This window comes from Silurus meridionalis, chromosome 2, assembly GCF_014805685.1.
Source record: "Silurus meridionalis isolate SWU-2019-XX chromosome 2, ASM1480568v1, whole genome shotgun sequence".
Lineage (NCBI taxonomy): Eukaryota > Metazoa > Chordata > Actinopteri > Siluriformes > Siluridae > Silurus > Silurus meridionalis.
Genome location: NC_060885.1, coordinates 7445160 through 7461324, shown reverse-complemented (window position 1 = coordinate 7461324; position 16165 = coordinate 7445160). Strand labels below are relative to the sequence as shown.

Sequence of the window (16165 nt, the reverse complement as noted above, 5' to 3'; positions counted from 1 at the left end):
ACCGAGAATGTATTCGCGTGTATGAACTGTTCATACTTGTAAGTAAGACAGAGCTGAAATTTTACTGGAAGGCATGTTGATTATGTGGTGTGTGTGTGTGTGTGTGTGTGAGGGCAGGGCATTTTTACAATCTCTGTTTCCTAATAGAGTAAGTGGGCGTGTGTGTGTCTGTGTTTTAGAGAGGAGTTTGTGCACGCCTATCTGCAGTACGTGTTTACCGAGTCGGTGCGAGAGCTCTACTCTGCATTTGCCAGCGGTTTCCTGAAGGTGTGTGGAGGCCGAATCCTCTCCCTGTTCCAGCCCTCTGAGCTCATGGCCATGGTGGTGGGCAACAGCAGCTACAACTGGGAGGAGCTGGAGAAGGTGACAGATGAACAGCCGACACACGCGCGCACACACACACACACACACACACACACACACACACACACACACAGAAGGAGCTTGAGTAACAAAGCATATACTGGTACATTACAGCTTTCCTCCAGACAATCTGTATAAAGGAACACTATAAATAATTAACAGTAGTTATAAAACAAGTATTACTAATAATTACTAATAAATACTAATATGAATTATTATTATTATTACTTCTACTATTAATATGCACAGGTCTGGAGCTCTGAAGAAGAAAAAGAAAGACAGAAAAAATAAATAAGAAATGGAGAGAAAAGGAAACAGCTGGAGAAAGAAAGATAAGAGGAAAAGAAGGGTGGAGAGAAACAGACTAAAAAGATAGAGGAAAAGAAGAAGAGATGAAAAGGAAATAGATGAAGAGAAAAGGAAAGCAGAAGGTAAAAAGCAACAAAGGGAAGAAGGCGGTAAAGGACAGACAAATAGAGACGTAAAAAAAAGGAGAATGAATTGTGAAGAAAACGCTAGGAGAAAAAACTGAAATATTATGAAAGGTATAGAAAAGAGAGAGGAAAGTTTTGCTGTAGTATATGAACAGATATATGAATGAATGTTCTGTGTAGAGAGTAGTGTTCCACCGATAGTGGATTTAACAGATAGATAGGTTGGAAACTTGGTTGGAAGCTGACAATACGATTAATTAACCAAAAATTTTTTAAAAGGGATACTGGATTAAAAACACACAAAGAAAGATATATATATATATATATATATATATATATATATATATATATATATATATATATATATATACACCTTAATTTCCGGACTATAAAGCGCACCCTTGTATAAGCCGCACCCACTGAATTTTACAAATATTTTTATTTTTAACATAAATAAGCCGCACCTTGTGTATAAGCCACTGAAACTAATGAACTTTACACAGGCTTTACCGAAAGACAGTGTCTGTTACACGGTGTAACGGGTGAAATATGTTGTAGACTAAGGATTACGTGCTCATTATTTTCTGAAGCTCATTTCTAAGTTTCTTTGACTAACCCGTAACGCTGTTGCCAAGAAAAATTAAAAAGCACGAGTTTTGGAAACCTGTCTGTGCTTATAAGATTTCATTTGCAACTGGAGTTAGCGAGCTCTCCCTTCACCCAGACTCAACGCGCTACAACGGCTTGTATCTAAACAGTAGCCGACCAAGAAAGTCATTGTTCTCTGTCTTCCTTCTTCCTTTCACAACTATTTCTCTCGGGTGTTTATCTTTTGGCATCGTCGTGCGTTTAAAAATCAACACCGGTGGAAGTTTTCTCCCGAAGCCGTGCAGCTAAGAACACAGGTGAGGTGCGTTTTATTTTTTTATTTATTTTTTTTTTTTTTTCCCCGTTTTCATTCGGAAATTTCATTGGTCTAATGTTATGTGGCTTGAAGTTTGTGAAACCGGGAAAAACCCAGTAAAAATCCAAAAATTAGCCGCTTCGTTGTTTAAGCCGCGGGGTTCAAAACGTGGGAAAAAAGTAGCTGCTTATAGTCCGAAAAATACGGGGTGTATATATATATGTGTGTGTGTGTGTGTGTGTGTGTGTGTATATATATATATATATATATATATATATATATATATATATATATATATATATATATATATATAAAATAGCGCTCTTCGTGCACACAGTCTCACTTATAAAAACAAACAGAACGTGGCATCAGTGATTCACCTCTAGAACGACTCGTAACAACCCGGAAAAACTATCAGTATGGATTTTTGTAGTATGGACAATCAGATTTCTGTTATTGCCACGAATCTTTCTGGGATTGTAACCCAGACGGATTTTATTTTTCTTGCAAGTTTGGTGATACTTGGCTTAAAAAAAAAATCAAACATTCATTCTTTATGGTCTTAAAAAGGTCTTAAATAGTTGTACATTTTACTTGAAACCTGAGGAACAGTGTGGAACTGTGACGCAATACTCGCAGGAGATTCAGCAGTGAGGCAGATATCAAGTGCTAGATATGTAGTAATTTCTTGTTTCAGACAGAGAGCATGCTGGGTAATCACTGTACCAGTCTGCTGTTTTGGGTACCTTGTCTCTTTTTTTTGACGGTTTGGGTGTTACATGGAATATAGGAAGTGGCCACACACAGACACACACAAGAAAGCACTTATCCTGTGCAATGGATAATACCACAGTGTAATTCATGATTGTTGTAAGGAGAAGTCACACCATCACTGCTTCACTGTTCTAATGATGCTGTTTTTGCAGAATGCGAGCTACAAGGGCGAGTTCTCGGCTTCCCACCCTACAGTCCGGATGTTTTGGGAGGTGTTCCATGAGTTTCCCTTGGAGAAAAAGAAACAGTTCTTACGTAAGTGTTCCGGTGCACGGCGTAATACCTCTCGCTTTAGCGCATGGTTCAGCATTCAGACTCGCACTCGTGTGTGTCAGCTGAAGAGATGCGAAACGCTAATTCATGCGGAAAGTCATGTAGTACCTCAGGTTGACACGAACAAGAGTGGCACTGTAAGGAAGCGCAAATAACCACTCTGTACAACCATGGTGAGCAGAAAAGTATGTCACAGCAGCCAACTCTTAGTAAGACAAGAGAAAAAACAACAAAAGACCACATCAGATGTGACTTCTTTACAAACAGGGATCTGCACTGCAATACATGGAAAAGCTACTTAAGTACAGTAACGAAATACATTTACTTTGTTAATATCCACCACTGGAAAAAAAATATTGTCTTGTTTGATTCAGTTCTCTGGAAGATTATCAAACAGTGTGCACTGGAGATCCAGATGTGGTTGACTTTAGACATATAAAGTGCTGTCTGTGAGGTGTTTACCAGCCAGTATTGACAAACCATCTCTCTCTCTCTCTCTCTCTCTCTCTCTCTCTCTCTTTCTCTTTCTCTTTCTCTTTTAAATTCAGTGTTCCTGACAGGCAGCGACCGGATCCCCATCCACGGCATGTCCAGCTTGCGCATCATCATCCAGTCGACGTCTGCAGAGGAGCACTTCCTGCCCGTCGCTCACACCTGCTACAACCTGCTGGACCTGCCGTGCTACAGGAGCAAGGAGACGCTGCGTTTGAGGCTCACCCGCGCCATCGAGCAGTACGAAGGCTTCAGCCTGGTGTGAGAACATCATCTCCTTCACACACACACTCGCACTTTTACAGAGGACGGACGACGTCTGATCCCTCACACAGAGCTGCTCGAACAGTGTGAGTAGGGCCGTATACAGATGCTGAACTCTGAGTGGATTGAACCTTTTATTGGATTTTTTTTTTTTGGAGTGTTTGTGCAAGAAATCTTGACGTGCCCATCGTTATTCGGAGCACTTTTCACTTTTCCGGGTTCTTTCACTCTCAGGATCGTGTACGGTAAACAAATCTGAGGTCCTACACCGAGACGGGACTCAGTTCTCGGTACCGGGGTCTCCGCTCTGTTTGGAGTCGCACCGGGCCGCTTTTTTCCTTTCAGGTGTATGTTTTGCTGAATCTTAATTTTATTCCTTTTTTGCTTTAGCGCTTTGTGGGAAAGAGCGAACTCTGTATACGAACAGAAACAAGTCCTCGTCCTCAGCGCTTTTTTACTGGAGATGTCCAGACCTGCTGCTGAAGCGCCGGAGGACGGAACAAGCCATTATAAGCAGAAGGAAAAAAAAGCCTATTAATCCTCTCTTGTTCATTCGACCAGCGCATTCCTGCGAATCCGTTTCCAACTTTTGCCTTTAATACGAGCCACTAGCGAGGAACGCCTTCAGCTTTCCGTTTGTTCTCCAACCCCCACCCCTACTTTAGCGTGCATGCTAGCGTGACGTCCGGAGTGCAAGCTGAGCCTGCTAATGACTGTTCAGTGCCACAATAAATACGTATACAGTTATCCCAAAAAAATTGATTTATGGTTGGAAGAAGAAAAAAAAGACGACGGCTGTGATTGACACGTTTTTTTTCTGTATGAGGGACAAGATCCAGCAATAACTGGGTGATGTAATGTGTAAACGGGTTTGATTTGATCTCCAGTCTATGCACAACCACGACTCTGTGGAATGAGTGGGAGCTGAACGCAGGTCCTGTGCATGTCCTCAGTCCAGGGTGGAGATTCCTGCTCTAACACTACTGATTTAACCCCAGCAGTTAAAGGGGAAGTCAGTAATTGTTTCTGTAGTAATTCCCAGTGATAGAAAATATACACTCTGAGGAGAAAGTCTCTGTGGACCACCAGGACACACCAAGTGAGCCTGAGGGGGCGTCTCTACTTACTGTTTTGCTGCTTGCACAGATTTGCAATCAAGCATAAGCAACACATATTTGTGTGTGTGTGTGTGTGTGTGTGTGTGTGTGTGTGTGTGTGTGTGTTTATGTAACCATAATCGCTGTCTGCACATTTAATGCATTGTGTCTCATGTAAGTGATGCTGGAAAAAAATGCAGCCAATGATTTATAAACATACGGAAAACAGGAAACGGTACTGTACACAGGACGCTTTTCGCACTCTCAGGTCCCAGTCTGCTCTTCACAGTACATGCGGCTTGATTTAATTTAGAAATAACTGAAATGAAAACGATTTCCAAGCGAAATGTGTGCGAGTTTAAAATGGGAGGTTCTTCCAGTAGAGTAGATCAAAAGTCTGAAAAGTGATCGGCATCTCCGGGTCAAAAAAGGGGGCGGGGCTTAATTGATTTACAACGAAATACTCAAGAACGAGGTTTAAGAAGCGCTGACGCACTCGTAATCCCGGGCTACTGGTTTTAATAGGAGACATAACAATTGGCTTGACTTTGTAAATAGTTTACTGAAGTAACCGTTTAACATCACAGATATACGCGATATCAAAACTACAAAACGCGGAAACATGTCTTCACGTGAAGGTCCGCCTCCCGTTAGGTGATACGAACGAATCGACTTTTCAGTGTTGGAGCAGGAAGTCATTGCACCGTGATGGACTGGAAGCACATGGCACCAGCGCGGCGCTCTCGTATATAATTCTCTTTTTTCAAACATCGTTCTGCCATTATTGCATCAAAATCCGAGTTTCTTCAGCATTACCGCGTCTGAGGACCGTGCAGGGATGGAGAAGAGGTTTCAAAAGGGATTAGCTTTTCCACAGCCACGACGCTCTGACTTTAAATAACGGATCAGAAAGACTTGGTGTGGGACACCCACCATGTAATTAGGTTGATGATGACGAAAAGGCAGGAGATGCAGCAGAGGAACCCACGTGTCCTCTCGTCCCGCCGTGTTCATTCATCTACACTGGAACACACTGCGCCAAGCCTTTCTGTCCCATGCGTTACTGTCAACATCAGCAAACAAGGGCTTCTTAGTGGCTGCTGCTGCATTATTTTAGTAAAGTATATTTACTTTTATACCTCTCTCAAATGAAATATATTGTTTTATCTATTTTTTGTTTCTTTCCAGAGCATTTAAATTAAAATTTAAAATTCCGCCTCCCGAAAGTGTCGTGTGCTCTGTTTACACTTGTTTCACTCTCTCTGTTTTTGTCTTCTTCATTCTAACCTTTAAAGGTCATGAGTAGTGTTTGGACATTAAAAGCTTTCCAGACATACACATTATGTCAAGTAAAGTCAAGTAGGTGAGTAGAGGAGGCTATGGGGTGCAGTCAGTATTCCAAATCATCCCAGTGTTCAGGCCACTCAAGATCCTTCACTCCAACCCATGCTTTCATGAATACTACCTTATCTAAAAACATCCTAAAACATTGTGTGCCTCCAACTGTGTAGTAACAGTTCAGGGAAAAACCCACATATAGCTTGTGTCCCAATACTTTTGTCCATATATTGTCGGTTATTAAAATGTTGCCAGGGGCTGTAATGAGTTTATGATTGTAACAAAGATTGGAAGTGTCCTAATGGGTTTGTGCACTAGTAGGTCACATGACCTTAACATTTACTGTGTGCAGAATTAATGCGTGCTTGAAACAACATTGTACATTAATACTGAAGACATCCAAATTATAAAGAATTATTTATTATAAATAATTGTGTTATAACCCAGAATATGTTTCATATTTTCGTATTCTTCAAAGTAGCCACCTTTTGCTTTGATCACTGCTTTGTACACGCTGGTAATTCTAATAAACCTATCTTATGCAGCAGAGGTAGCTCTTGATCTTTTTCTTCTGAGACAGTCTCTCACGTGAGCTTGTTTCATCCTAGTGTTTGATGGGTTTGGAGACTGCACTTGGGGATACATTTAGAGATTTGTTTCAATTGTCTGATGTTCATTTCTTAAAATAATAATGGACTGTACTTTCTCTTTATTAAACTGTGTTTTTTGCCTTAATATAGATTTGTACAGTAATTCTATTAGTACTAATAGGGCTATTGACTTTGTACTCACCCTTTCCTCTGCACAATACATCAGATGGTCTAAAGCTCATTAAGAAGGAAAGAAAGGTCACAAATGGACTCTTGTCAAGGCACAGGTGTGACCTGAAAACCATTCCAGGTGACCACATCATTAATCTTCTGAGAGAATTCCATGAGTGTGGCAAGCTGTCATCAAGTCTAAATGTAGCTACTTTGAACAATCTAGAATATATATATATATGATATGATATGATATGATATGATATGGGTTGTTTAACACCTTTTGTTTGGATGTCTTCAGTATTTCTACTCTGGAGCTCATGATGGTTTTTTAAACCATTTCTCTCTATTAAACAAAGCAGCATTTCTTTTCTATACTTATATTTAGATCAATCAGCACTCCAGATATATTATTAAAACTGTGAATGTAACTGTACAGTTTCTAATTTGAGGCAGAACTTGCAGTATTCTACTCATCACAGTTTGCTGACTCGAAAAGACAAATGCTGAGGTAGCAGGAATAAAAGGAGAAAGAAATGTGAGGTAAATCTCAGAAGTGTCACTTCTCTGGTGAGTCGTCTTACACATCAGTCTTTTATTGTTCTTTGTTTTAGACTTTTTCGATTTCAGCTAGAGTTTAATGAAAATAGAGAATTTTTTCCCCAAGTGACTTTTTACTCATGAGAATGTTTTCCCACAGATATATTCTGGATGTGTTTTTATGGAAGTTCAAATATGTTCTGCCCAAACAAGTTCACCTGCAATCCAATAATAATTCCATTCGCCACCTTCCCACAAAACATATAGTTAAAGTAGAGATACATGATATGACTCCTGTAAAAGTAGGGAAAAGTAAACTTTCACTTGAGTAAAAGTACGAACATATCAGCCTTAAAATGTACTTAAGTATCCAAAGTACTATGATTTATTATGGCTTTAATGTTCCTATTATCTTTTTTTCACAAGACTCAGTTTAATGTTAATCATCTCAGCACACGGATCTATTAATAGAGTGATATTAAAGAGTCAAACACTGATTTCTATTAAAATCATTATGAGCCCAAAACATTATGCAAATTAGGCCACAGGTTTTGTGGCAACTTCCATTATTTATTACTCTGAAAAATGTTCTGCTACTGAACTCAACTGCTGCTCAACTGTATGTTCATGCTAAGTTGATGCCTCCAAACAGGGTTGGGAAAAAAAATCCCATCAAAATGTATATTTAAATAAAATACCAAATACCTTAATTTTAAGTGCATCAAAAGAAGCTACAAAATACAGCAGCCACATCATGTATCAAAATAAACTACCGTATTTTTGTATTTAAGAAATACAAAAAAATACTTTTAAAAGGGAGCAGGAAATTTCTTCACAAACCTTCCAACATTTGGCCTAGTTGATCCGTTCCTTCCCCATTACACACCGGCTCAGCTGATTAATTAACAAAGTTTCTTACACATGCAACCAGTTAACAGATCGAATATTCACATACATAATCCCTGTGATCTTCCAGATGACGGTTAGTTTTAAATTAACCAACAATTTTATGTTTAACAGTTTGTGAATGAATCATAATTGTATCCTAATTTAGTTACTTGGTGTTTACAAATCATTCATGAGAAGTCGATTGATGGCACCTGCGGTTATAACTAGTTTCTAACTAATCATTTAATTGTTAATCATAAAAATAATAATATATGTGTCAGGCAGTCGTTCATGCAATAGTATGCAAATTCATGCTCCTACTAAACAGCTACTTCAATTAGGGTACAATATTTTGCATTAAAATATTTATCGATCATTGGACTCCTATTTGAAAGCTGGCAGCTGCACGTTTCTTACCTTCACCACCTTCATATGGATACATTTTCTGTTCTGATCTTAACAAGTCTGTGCAAACGACTGAGTAGGCACCAATCAGAGGCTGCAATTTTTATGATGTCATCATGTAGATTCTCTAAAGTATTTATATTTTATATCAATTATATATTTAGAATATACAGTATATTTTATATAAAATATTTTTACAGTATTAATATTTTACAGTATTTTGATACAAAATATGAAGCCTATTTTTATATTTAAAATAAATAAATATAATAAAACCATAAATATCACCCATCCCACCAAGCGACAATCTAAACAAGTTCAAAACGGAGCGCCGATTGGTGGCTTGCTGCGTGCTTGACCAGGTAAGTTTTTATCTCCTCATAAATACAAAGACACAACTAATTTCAAAAAGAAAGATGTTTCACCTTGAGATGTAGTGAATTTACAATAAAAGTCTCCCCAAATATAAATTTTTCAGTAAACTACAGATACGCAAAAAAAAAAAAGCTCCTGAAATACAGTAAGGCTTAATATTCATCAGAATAATCATATGGGGGGATTTTTTTTACTGAAACTTCATACTATGGAAAGTCCTTAAAAGCCTTGTACAGAAAACAAAAGTAATTAGGGAAGAAAATAAACCACACACCACACCAATGAGTTCAGTAAAAATAACTTTTGCTTTAAGTCATATGTACAAAATAGAAATAAATCATGTACTAAAATGTACACACCCTTATTCATTATAAACAGTGTTCACATTCAATAAAAACGAAGGTCACACTGCTAAATATCTGTTTTTGAGACAAACAGGAGAGACTAACATGCTTTTTTTTTTAAACACTGAATCTATATTAGCCAAACCTATTCTCTCTCTCTCTCGCTCTCTCTCTTTCACTCTCACTCTATATCTTTCTAATATATAGAACTATCGCTCTGCAATAATAAACGGCAGCCAGGTTGCTGTGACGCTGTTGGCCCATGTCATTGTTACACAGTGACTTTACAATGGTTAGAAAAAAAAAAATGATAATGCACGCAAGAAAGAAAAAAAAAAAAAGGCGATGTCAGCTTCGCTGGTGATCTCAGATCGAGATGTTGTGCGTCTTGGCAACATGAAGAACGAAAAGGCAAAAAAAAAAAAAAAGGAAAACTATGAGCTGATTGTCAGTAAAAAAAAAAAAAAAAAGAACTTAGGATTTGGCTACACTGTGACGATTTACTGCACAGAGAAAGCATGAAGAATACAGTAAAGCCGCAACACTATTCATCTGTCAAATAGAAATGTGTGAAATATGGCACCATACTGAATTATGATGTAATTCACAAAAGAAAAAAAATAATGGCATACATATATTTTGGTTTTCCCTGAAGATTCCCATTAATTGTCTTTTCTTATCTGATTTCAGATTCAGAAATCCCTCTTGTGAATAAAAAAAAAAAAAAACAAATCCCACATTGCCAGTCAAATGTCTTTGAACATCACTAATCTGTTTAACAAAGATTTACACCTATTAGGTGAAACTGATTTCTAATTTGCCGAATATAAATCAGAGCAAATTTCATACTTTTGGTTCGTCTATTCTTGATTAAAAGAAAAAAAACATCACCGGCGCACTAAAAATGTTTTATCTGTGCTAAATAAATGACCAGCTCATTATATAAATATCTAGCTTTATATCATTGTGCAAATTGCAGGCACAAAATGAATCGATCCAGAGTCCGATCTGTTTTCTAGTGCAATCGCTAGATTGCACAGTCGGTTTCGTAGAGATTGGGAAAGGTTGAAGGTTAGGACGTCCTGCTCTTGATTCTGAGCCGTGGAACACTGTGCCTCTGTCTCGTACACGGACTCGCACGATTGGTTGATTTTTGGTGCGAGAGAGTAGCGCAATCTTCTCGCCCACAGCTTATCAGGATTGAACTCGCTAGGATGCGAGCATCTTTGGTATTTTTTCGTGTATATATACAAATTGAAACAGGTGTTTAAAAACGTTTGGCTGGCAGTTTAGCGGTAATCATGCATCACCTAATGTATCAAAAAATTAAGAGGCCTTCGATCCTGTAATATGTTCTGACTGATTACACGGACATTAAAACGTTTCGATTAAATTAAAACAACTTATTTAATCGAACACATCAGACGTATATGAAAACGCGGTGAGCGTGACAAATGTGGTAAATATAAGATAACATGGTTTGCCAAAAGCCGCCGCTGATTGGTTCATTTGGCTGGAACTGAGATACAGGACATCTGTTTCCAGCCGTGCGGAAGTGGCGTGAGATCGTATGTGAATAGTGGTGAAGGAATCCAACAGTGATGAGAAGATGGTGGTGGTGGTGGTGGGGGGGGATCTTCTTCAGCCAAATCTGCCTGTGAGCTACAGATGGCTTGAAATAGGGGGGGGGGAAGCCCCACACCTCCACCCAATGTGCGCCTTCAACAGGAGGGCTTTCGACGAGCTTATTTAGGTTTTAGGACGAGCTTGAGAAGGACTCTGCTTGTCCTTGTGCTTAAGTTCCTTAACGCTGGACGCTAAATGAGCTTCGCGGAGTCTCTTTTGCTGATCAGGACTTCCAGGAGCTTCAGCTTGGCCTTGATGTGCTTGTATTCGTTGTATTCCTCAGCCAATGGCGAGCGATCTTCCTTCTGGACGTTTCTGTAGGACGACAGGTTTCTGTTATGGCCTCAGAAGCTACACTGAATCGCATACACACACACTGTTCGTGTGGTGAAGTTCCTTCTTACCTGCCGTTCTGCCTGAAGAACTGGTCCTCGAATTCGCGCAGGTTCTTTCGGATTCTTTTCTTCTCCTCCCGAGCTTCCTGGAGCTGCTCCACCAGTTCCTGTCTGCATTTCGTAAAAGGAAAAAAAAGATGTTTAGAAGCTCTTTCAGGACGACACATTGACTCGGCAAACAACCTCGCGGTCGGTCTACGGCCAAATACGATTTATTTCAGTGTGCAGAATGTCTGATAATCTTCCTTTTCTTTCTTTTTTGAGATCATTTGTAAAGCTGTTTTTTTGTGCTCTATCTGGTGCACGTCTCGCCTAACAAATATTCCATTTCTATACTTTCAATTGGCATCAACTTGTTCCTCTTTTCTACCAAAATGACGTGAATCCGGATTTTAAAAGAGCTCTGTTTCGCTCTCACAGCCACATTGATGATCATTATATGAACAGAATTCTACAGTGTCCTATTCATTTGTAATTCTGGAATCAGATTGGTCAGAAGCTCTTATGTTCATTTTGAATGCAGGATTTATATTAATACACTTTTTATAGTAACAAAAAAAATAATTTTTACCTCAGAATAGAGTTCTTTAGAGATCTTTCTATATGTATGTATTATTTTCTTGAAGTATTCTTCTGTTTGGACAGGAATGATGGTCATTACACTGTTCTAGATATTCTAGATAGGATAGATACCTATATAGTTTATATAGAAACTGCTAGAACCATTGATTTGATTCTTTACTTACTGATTTCTGTGAGATGTTATTTTTTTTTGTTTGTAATAGCTGTTTTCTTTTTATTTATAAAATATTTACCTCAGGACTGAGGTTTTACTTTCTCAGGAAATGTAATCAGTAATAATTTTGCATAATTTTTTACTAATTTATTGAATATTTGTAGCTATAACCAGTGATAACTTGCTCTGCGGACATTGAATGTAACTGGAACTGGATAAAAAGTTTAAACGAGGTTTTTGGTTAATATATAGGTAAAGAGTCAGCCTTGTGCTGGTATCAGTACAACAGTATTCTGTTGTTGGTTACTGCATCGTCTGCGTAATTATTTCCTTTTTTTTTTTGGTTAGTGTCACTCACATGGGAGCGGCGTGCAGGTTGGACAATCTCATGTCGGTGCTGTTCTTTGAAGGGGACAGCTCGTCCACAGGCGAAACAAAACCGTCCACCTCTTCATCCAGGTGCTCCAGTAATCCCAGCATGCTCAGCTCCGGACGCACGGTCAGCTGCGCAAACTGCGTCCTGTTGTCCCCGTCTTCGTCTGAGCCGTCCTCTTCTTCCTGCACAGACAACGGTTATAGCGAAAAGATGAAAAGGTACAACTCACATGCTCAATTTGCTCGAGTATCTTTAGGTAAACTTTATGCAGGATTCACACCAATCAGTGCTGTTTATTTGATCAGGGTTTGATTAACGAGGGAAAGCGGAGAGAGGTGAACTTTTACACGGATTTGATCCGAAGAGTGATCGAGACGTACTCGTTCGCGTACTCACAAATCATCACAGCGGTGTTTTTTTTTTTTGTCCCAATTTTGCTAATACACGACATCTGTATTGTGTGTGTGTGGGGGATTACCATGGACAAGAATTTACACACTTTTTTCCTGATCTGAGATAAGAAATGTAGCTAATATATAAGTCTATTGTAAGGGAACGTGTTAAATAATGTCCAAAATGATCAAAATATGTGACTATAACCTAAATAAAAAGCTATACCATTTATAAAATAACAATAAAAACATGAATATGATCAGAAAAGCTATTTATAGGAAGTCTTATCTAATGTTTAAACACTTTTCCAAATGTTTTTATGTTTCCATGACTATAAAATAATTCCTTTAATTTCCACAAACAATTATTTTCTGGGACATTCCAATACAATGTGCCTTAACTGCTGCCTTAAGACTTGCATTATAAGTGAGTTAGCAACTGTACAGCTTTTTCATTAAGGGAAACGTGTCAGCTCTTGTCTGTGGCAATCTTGTTCACTCACACACACACACTACAGATGCACTTTGATGGAGATTAGGTTGAATCAGGACTGAACACTCCTTCAAGCCTCTTTATGCATCAAGCTTGAAGTCAATACTACAGATTCTCTCACTGCACACCATGCACTAGAAACAAACCTACATGAGTTTAATCAGAGCTTCACAATCACACTCGAGAAAAAAAAAAAAGAATCACATGTCACTCCAAGCATTTGAAGTCTACTGATTTGTCACGGTTATGTGAGGAGGAATAAAAAGCCTGTGATCAGGATTGGTTATTTGAAGGGGCTGGAGGTTTCAGTCAGCGCATTTCTGATTGGCTGAGCAGCAGCTCGTCACCTTGCCGTGGTCGAAGAAAAGAGCGGGTTCCCCCTCGATAATGGGCTGCAGCTGAGGGCCTCTGCGCTTGCTGGATGGAGAGCCCTGCTCATGGAGGGTCATAAAAAAGGAACCACTCAGAGCTAATATCATCTAAAAATCACCTTCACGAAAACTACACTGCTATACGAGGTGGTATCAAAAAGTTTCGAGACTAAGGTGCTATTCTGAGAACATGAGTTACCACCTCTGGACAGCAACACACAGGTTTAAGAGCGGAAGAACGAGAGATCATAAAGACCTTCAACGAGCTAAACCCCCGGAAATGTCGAAACCATTCAGTTACTTGTGCATGATGATCGTCGGAGAGAACAATCCACATGATCTCACTTCCGCACCCACCCTACTTGCCCTCATTTTGACACCATTGTGGAGAAAGAAGACGTCTTCCAGGAGTGGCAGGAACGCTGGAAACCCTGTATTGCTGTGCAAGGTGACTATTTTGAAGGTGATGATGTGTAAATGTAGACAAATAAAATACTTTCTTGGTGAAACTTTTTGATATCACCTCATATACTCATAATACATTAGGGGAAACGCGTGTGAGAGTGTAGTTGCTTCCTGCTCCTGCATTCTGTCTCCAAATGCTAGAATTATGTAACTAATGATAATGTGAGAACCACCAGAGCAGTTGCTGGTCCTGTGCGACATGTTTCTTTTGTCTAATTGCTGCTCTGAGGCAATAAAATTCTCTGCTTGCTGCCAAAAAAAAAAAAAAAAAAGTCCTGCTGCTGTGCAGATATTCAAGGGATAAAAAGAATGTACTTACAATCACCGGAATGGTGGACGCTCTGCACAGGATCTGTTTGACGAGCCGGTATCGATCATACAGCGGTTTCATGAGCTGCCTTTCAGTCTTTGTGATCTTGAAAGAGTAAAACTAGTTTTAAAATGCTGAACAGGTGTGTACTCTAAAACAAAAGCTGATCACTTTCCCGTATGCAAATGAGCAGTTCAACATGTTTACACCCTGGGGGTAGGAAGGAGTGTGGGTTCATATCCTGTTTGTATATAAACAGAAATGTGATTATTACTAGACTTTATGGTTTAGTGATGGTGGTGGTTTAGCGGTTTAGGCTCTGGGATACAGTCGTCTTATCCCTCACATGCTCAGAAAACGAACGCGTCAGCAAAATGAGCGTCTGTAGGATTTTTACCTCGGATGTGAATCAAATATCAAACGGAGCAACTGAGCTGCATTTGACCTGCCTAATGAGCTGAAGCTCCGATGCAGATGAGAGTAATTACTGCAATCAAATGAACCTTGGTTCAATAACAAACAGCTTTCATCACATTTCTCTGTAGGCTTTTGAACGTGTCAGATGTGCTCAGCATTCGGACGGCCTGGATAACAATGCAGGAGACTATCTCAGATGTAACTACAGTAATCTACCGCTTTAACACGGTTTGAATCTCGTGCCTCCCAGTTTATCGCTGAATTGCATTTGCCACATCATTTAACTGATTTTCCCGGTCTCTCGCGGATAGCACGATAGACCGAAAATTATAGGGAATTGTTTTATGGAGTTTTATGTTGAAATAATATGTAATAATACAAATATGATTATTAATTATAAAATGAAGTCAAATGTTAATACAGTACAGTACTGTATACAGAAAATCGCATTTTTGGGGTGGCGTCCGTTAATCACGGTTTATCGCGGCCGGTTTTGAAACGTAACACCGAAATAAACGGGGATTACTGTATTCTACAAGCTACACATACACACACATACAGTGTATACACACAGCCTGCTTTCACATATTATTCCCTCTCCGCTGGCAATCTGGTACACCATGAAAATGAGCAATAAATGATCATAAAAGAAGGGTTTAAGCAAGGTATCAACAATGCCACCCTTACACACACACACTCACCGGTCTGCCATGGATGCCTTCGTAATACAGCAGCGCTTTCTGCAGGGCTACTTTCTCTGTACCAATCTGTTCTCTGGTCATGTCCTGTTTTGGAGACACACATTCAATATTAAATGTTTATTTAAATAAAAGCTGGTTGGTTTGCACCTTTGCACTCTAAAGAAATGATGTTAACTTTGCTAACAAGTAAAAAGGTTTTTTGTTTGTTTTGTGTTTTTGCACAATTACTATGTAATTAGTATTCTATCTATCTATCTATCTATCTATCTATCTATCTATCTATCTATCTATCTATCTATCTATCTATCTATCTATCTATCTATCTATCTATCTACAGAAGAATAAGTCTGTTGTTTGTGCTAAGAAAGAAAAATGCACATAGTTGACTGCCTCCTTTTTTTAACCCTATAATGACATTTTATTTTTATTTATTTATTTTCTTTTTATAGGAAACCGTGACACTTTTAGATACTGAACATCTCAACATTGTCTGACAGGAGGGTGTGATCATAGGCAGTCCTTGGGGACCTACACACAGTTCAGTTTTTTTGCTCTTTAGCGGTGTGTGTTGGGTTCAAGCAAAAATTTGGCCTGATTTGAGAATGATTTCGACATTAAGGCTCTGTGAATA

General features: G+C 38.9%; 2 protein-coding genes across 6 annotated transcripts in view; one reads left to right on the top strand and one right to left on the bottom strand.

Annotated features, from left to right (window-relative positions):
- herc3 (HECT and RLD domain containing E3 ubiquitin protein ligase 3) overlaps positions 1 to 5827 on the top strand; it is a 51123-nt gene extending 45296 nt beyond the window's left edge. For all 3 annotated transcript variants that reach the window (XM_046872336.1, XM_046872328.1, XM_046872320.1), the window contains exons 23-25: positions 180 to 363; positions 2628 to 2730; positions 3297 to 5827. In XM_046872336.1, the coding sequence (XP_046728292.1) occupies positions 180 to 363; positions 2628 to 2730; positions 3297 to 3505 (496 nt within the window). In that variant the 3' untranslated portion in view covers positions 3506 to 5827. The remainder of the gene's footprint in view (positions 1 to 179; positions 364 to 2627; positions 2731 to 3296) is intronic.
- A 3367-nt stretch (positions 5828 to 9194) lies between these two features.
- Positions 9195 to 16165, bottom strand: part of fam13a (family with sequence similarity 13 member A) — an 86235-nt gene continuing 79264 nt past the window's right edge. For 2 of the 3 annotated variants that reach the window (XM_046870423.1, XM_046870433.1), the window contains 6 exons: positions 15535 to 15618; positions 14426 to 14521; positions 13618 to 13701; positions 12368 to 12567; positions 11283 to 11384; positions 9195 to 11193 (listed from right to left, as the gene is read on the bottom strand). In XM_046870423.1, coding sequence (XP_046726379.1) covers positions 11070 to 11193; positions 11283 to 11384; positions 12368 to 12567; positions 13618 to 13701; positions 14426 to 14521; positions 15535 to 15618 — 690 coding nt within the window. In that variant the 3' untranslated portion in view covers positions 9195 to 11069. The remainder of the gene's footprint in view (positions 11194 to 11282; positions 11385 to 12367; positions 12568 to 13617; positions 13702 to 14425; positions 14522 to 15534; positions 15619 to 16165) is intronic. The other variant, XM_046870442.1, reaches the window with a different exon arrangement.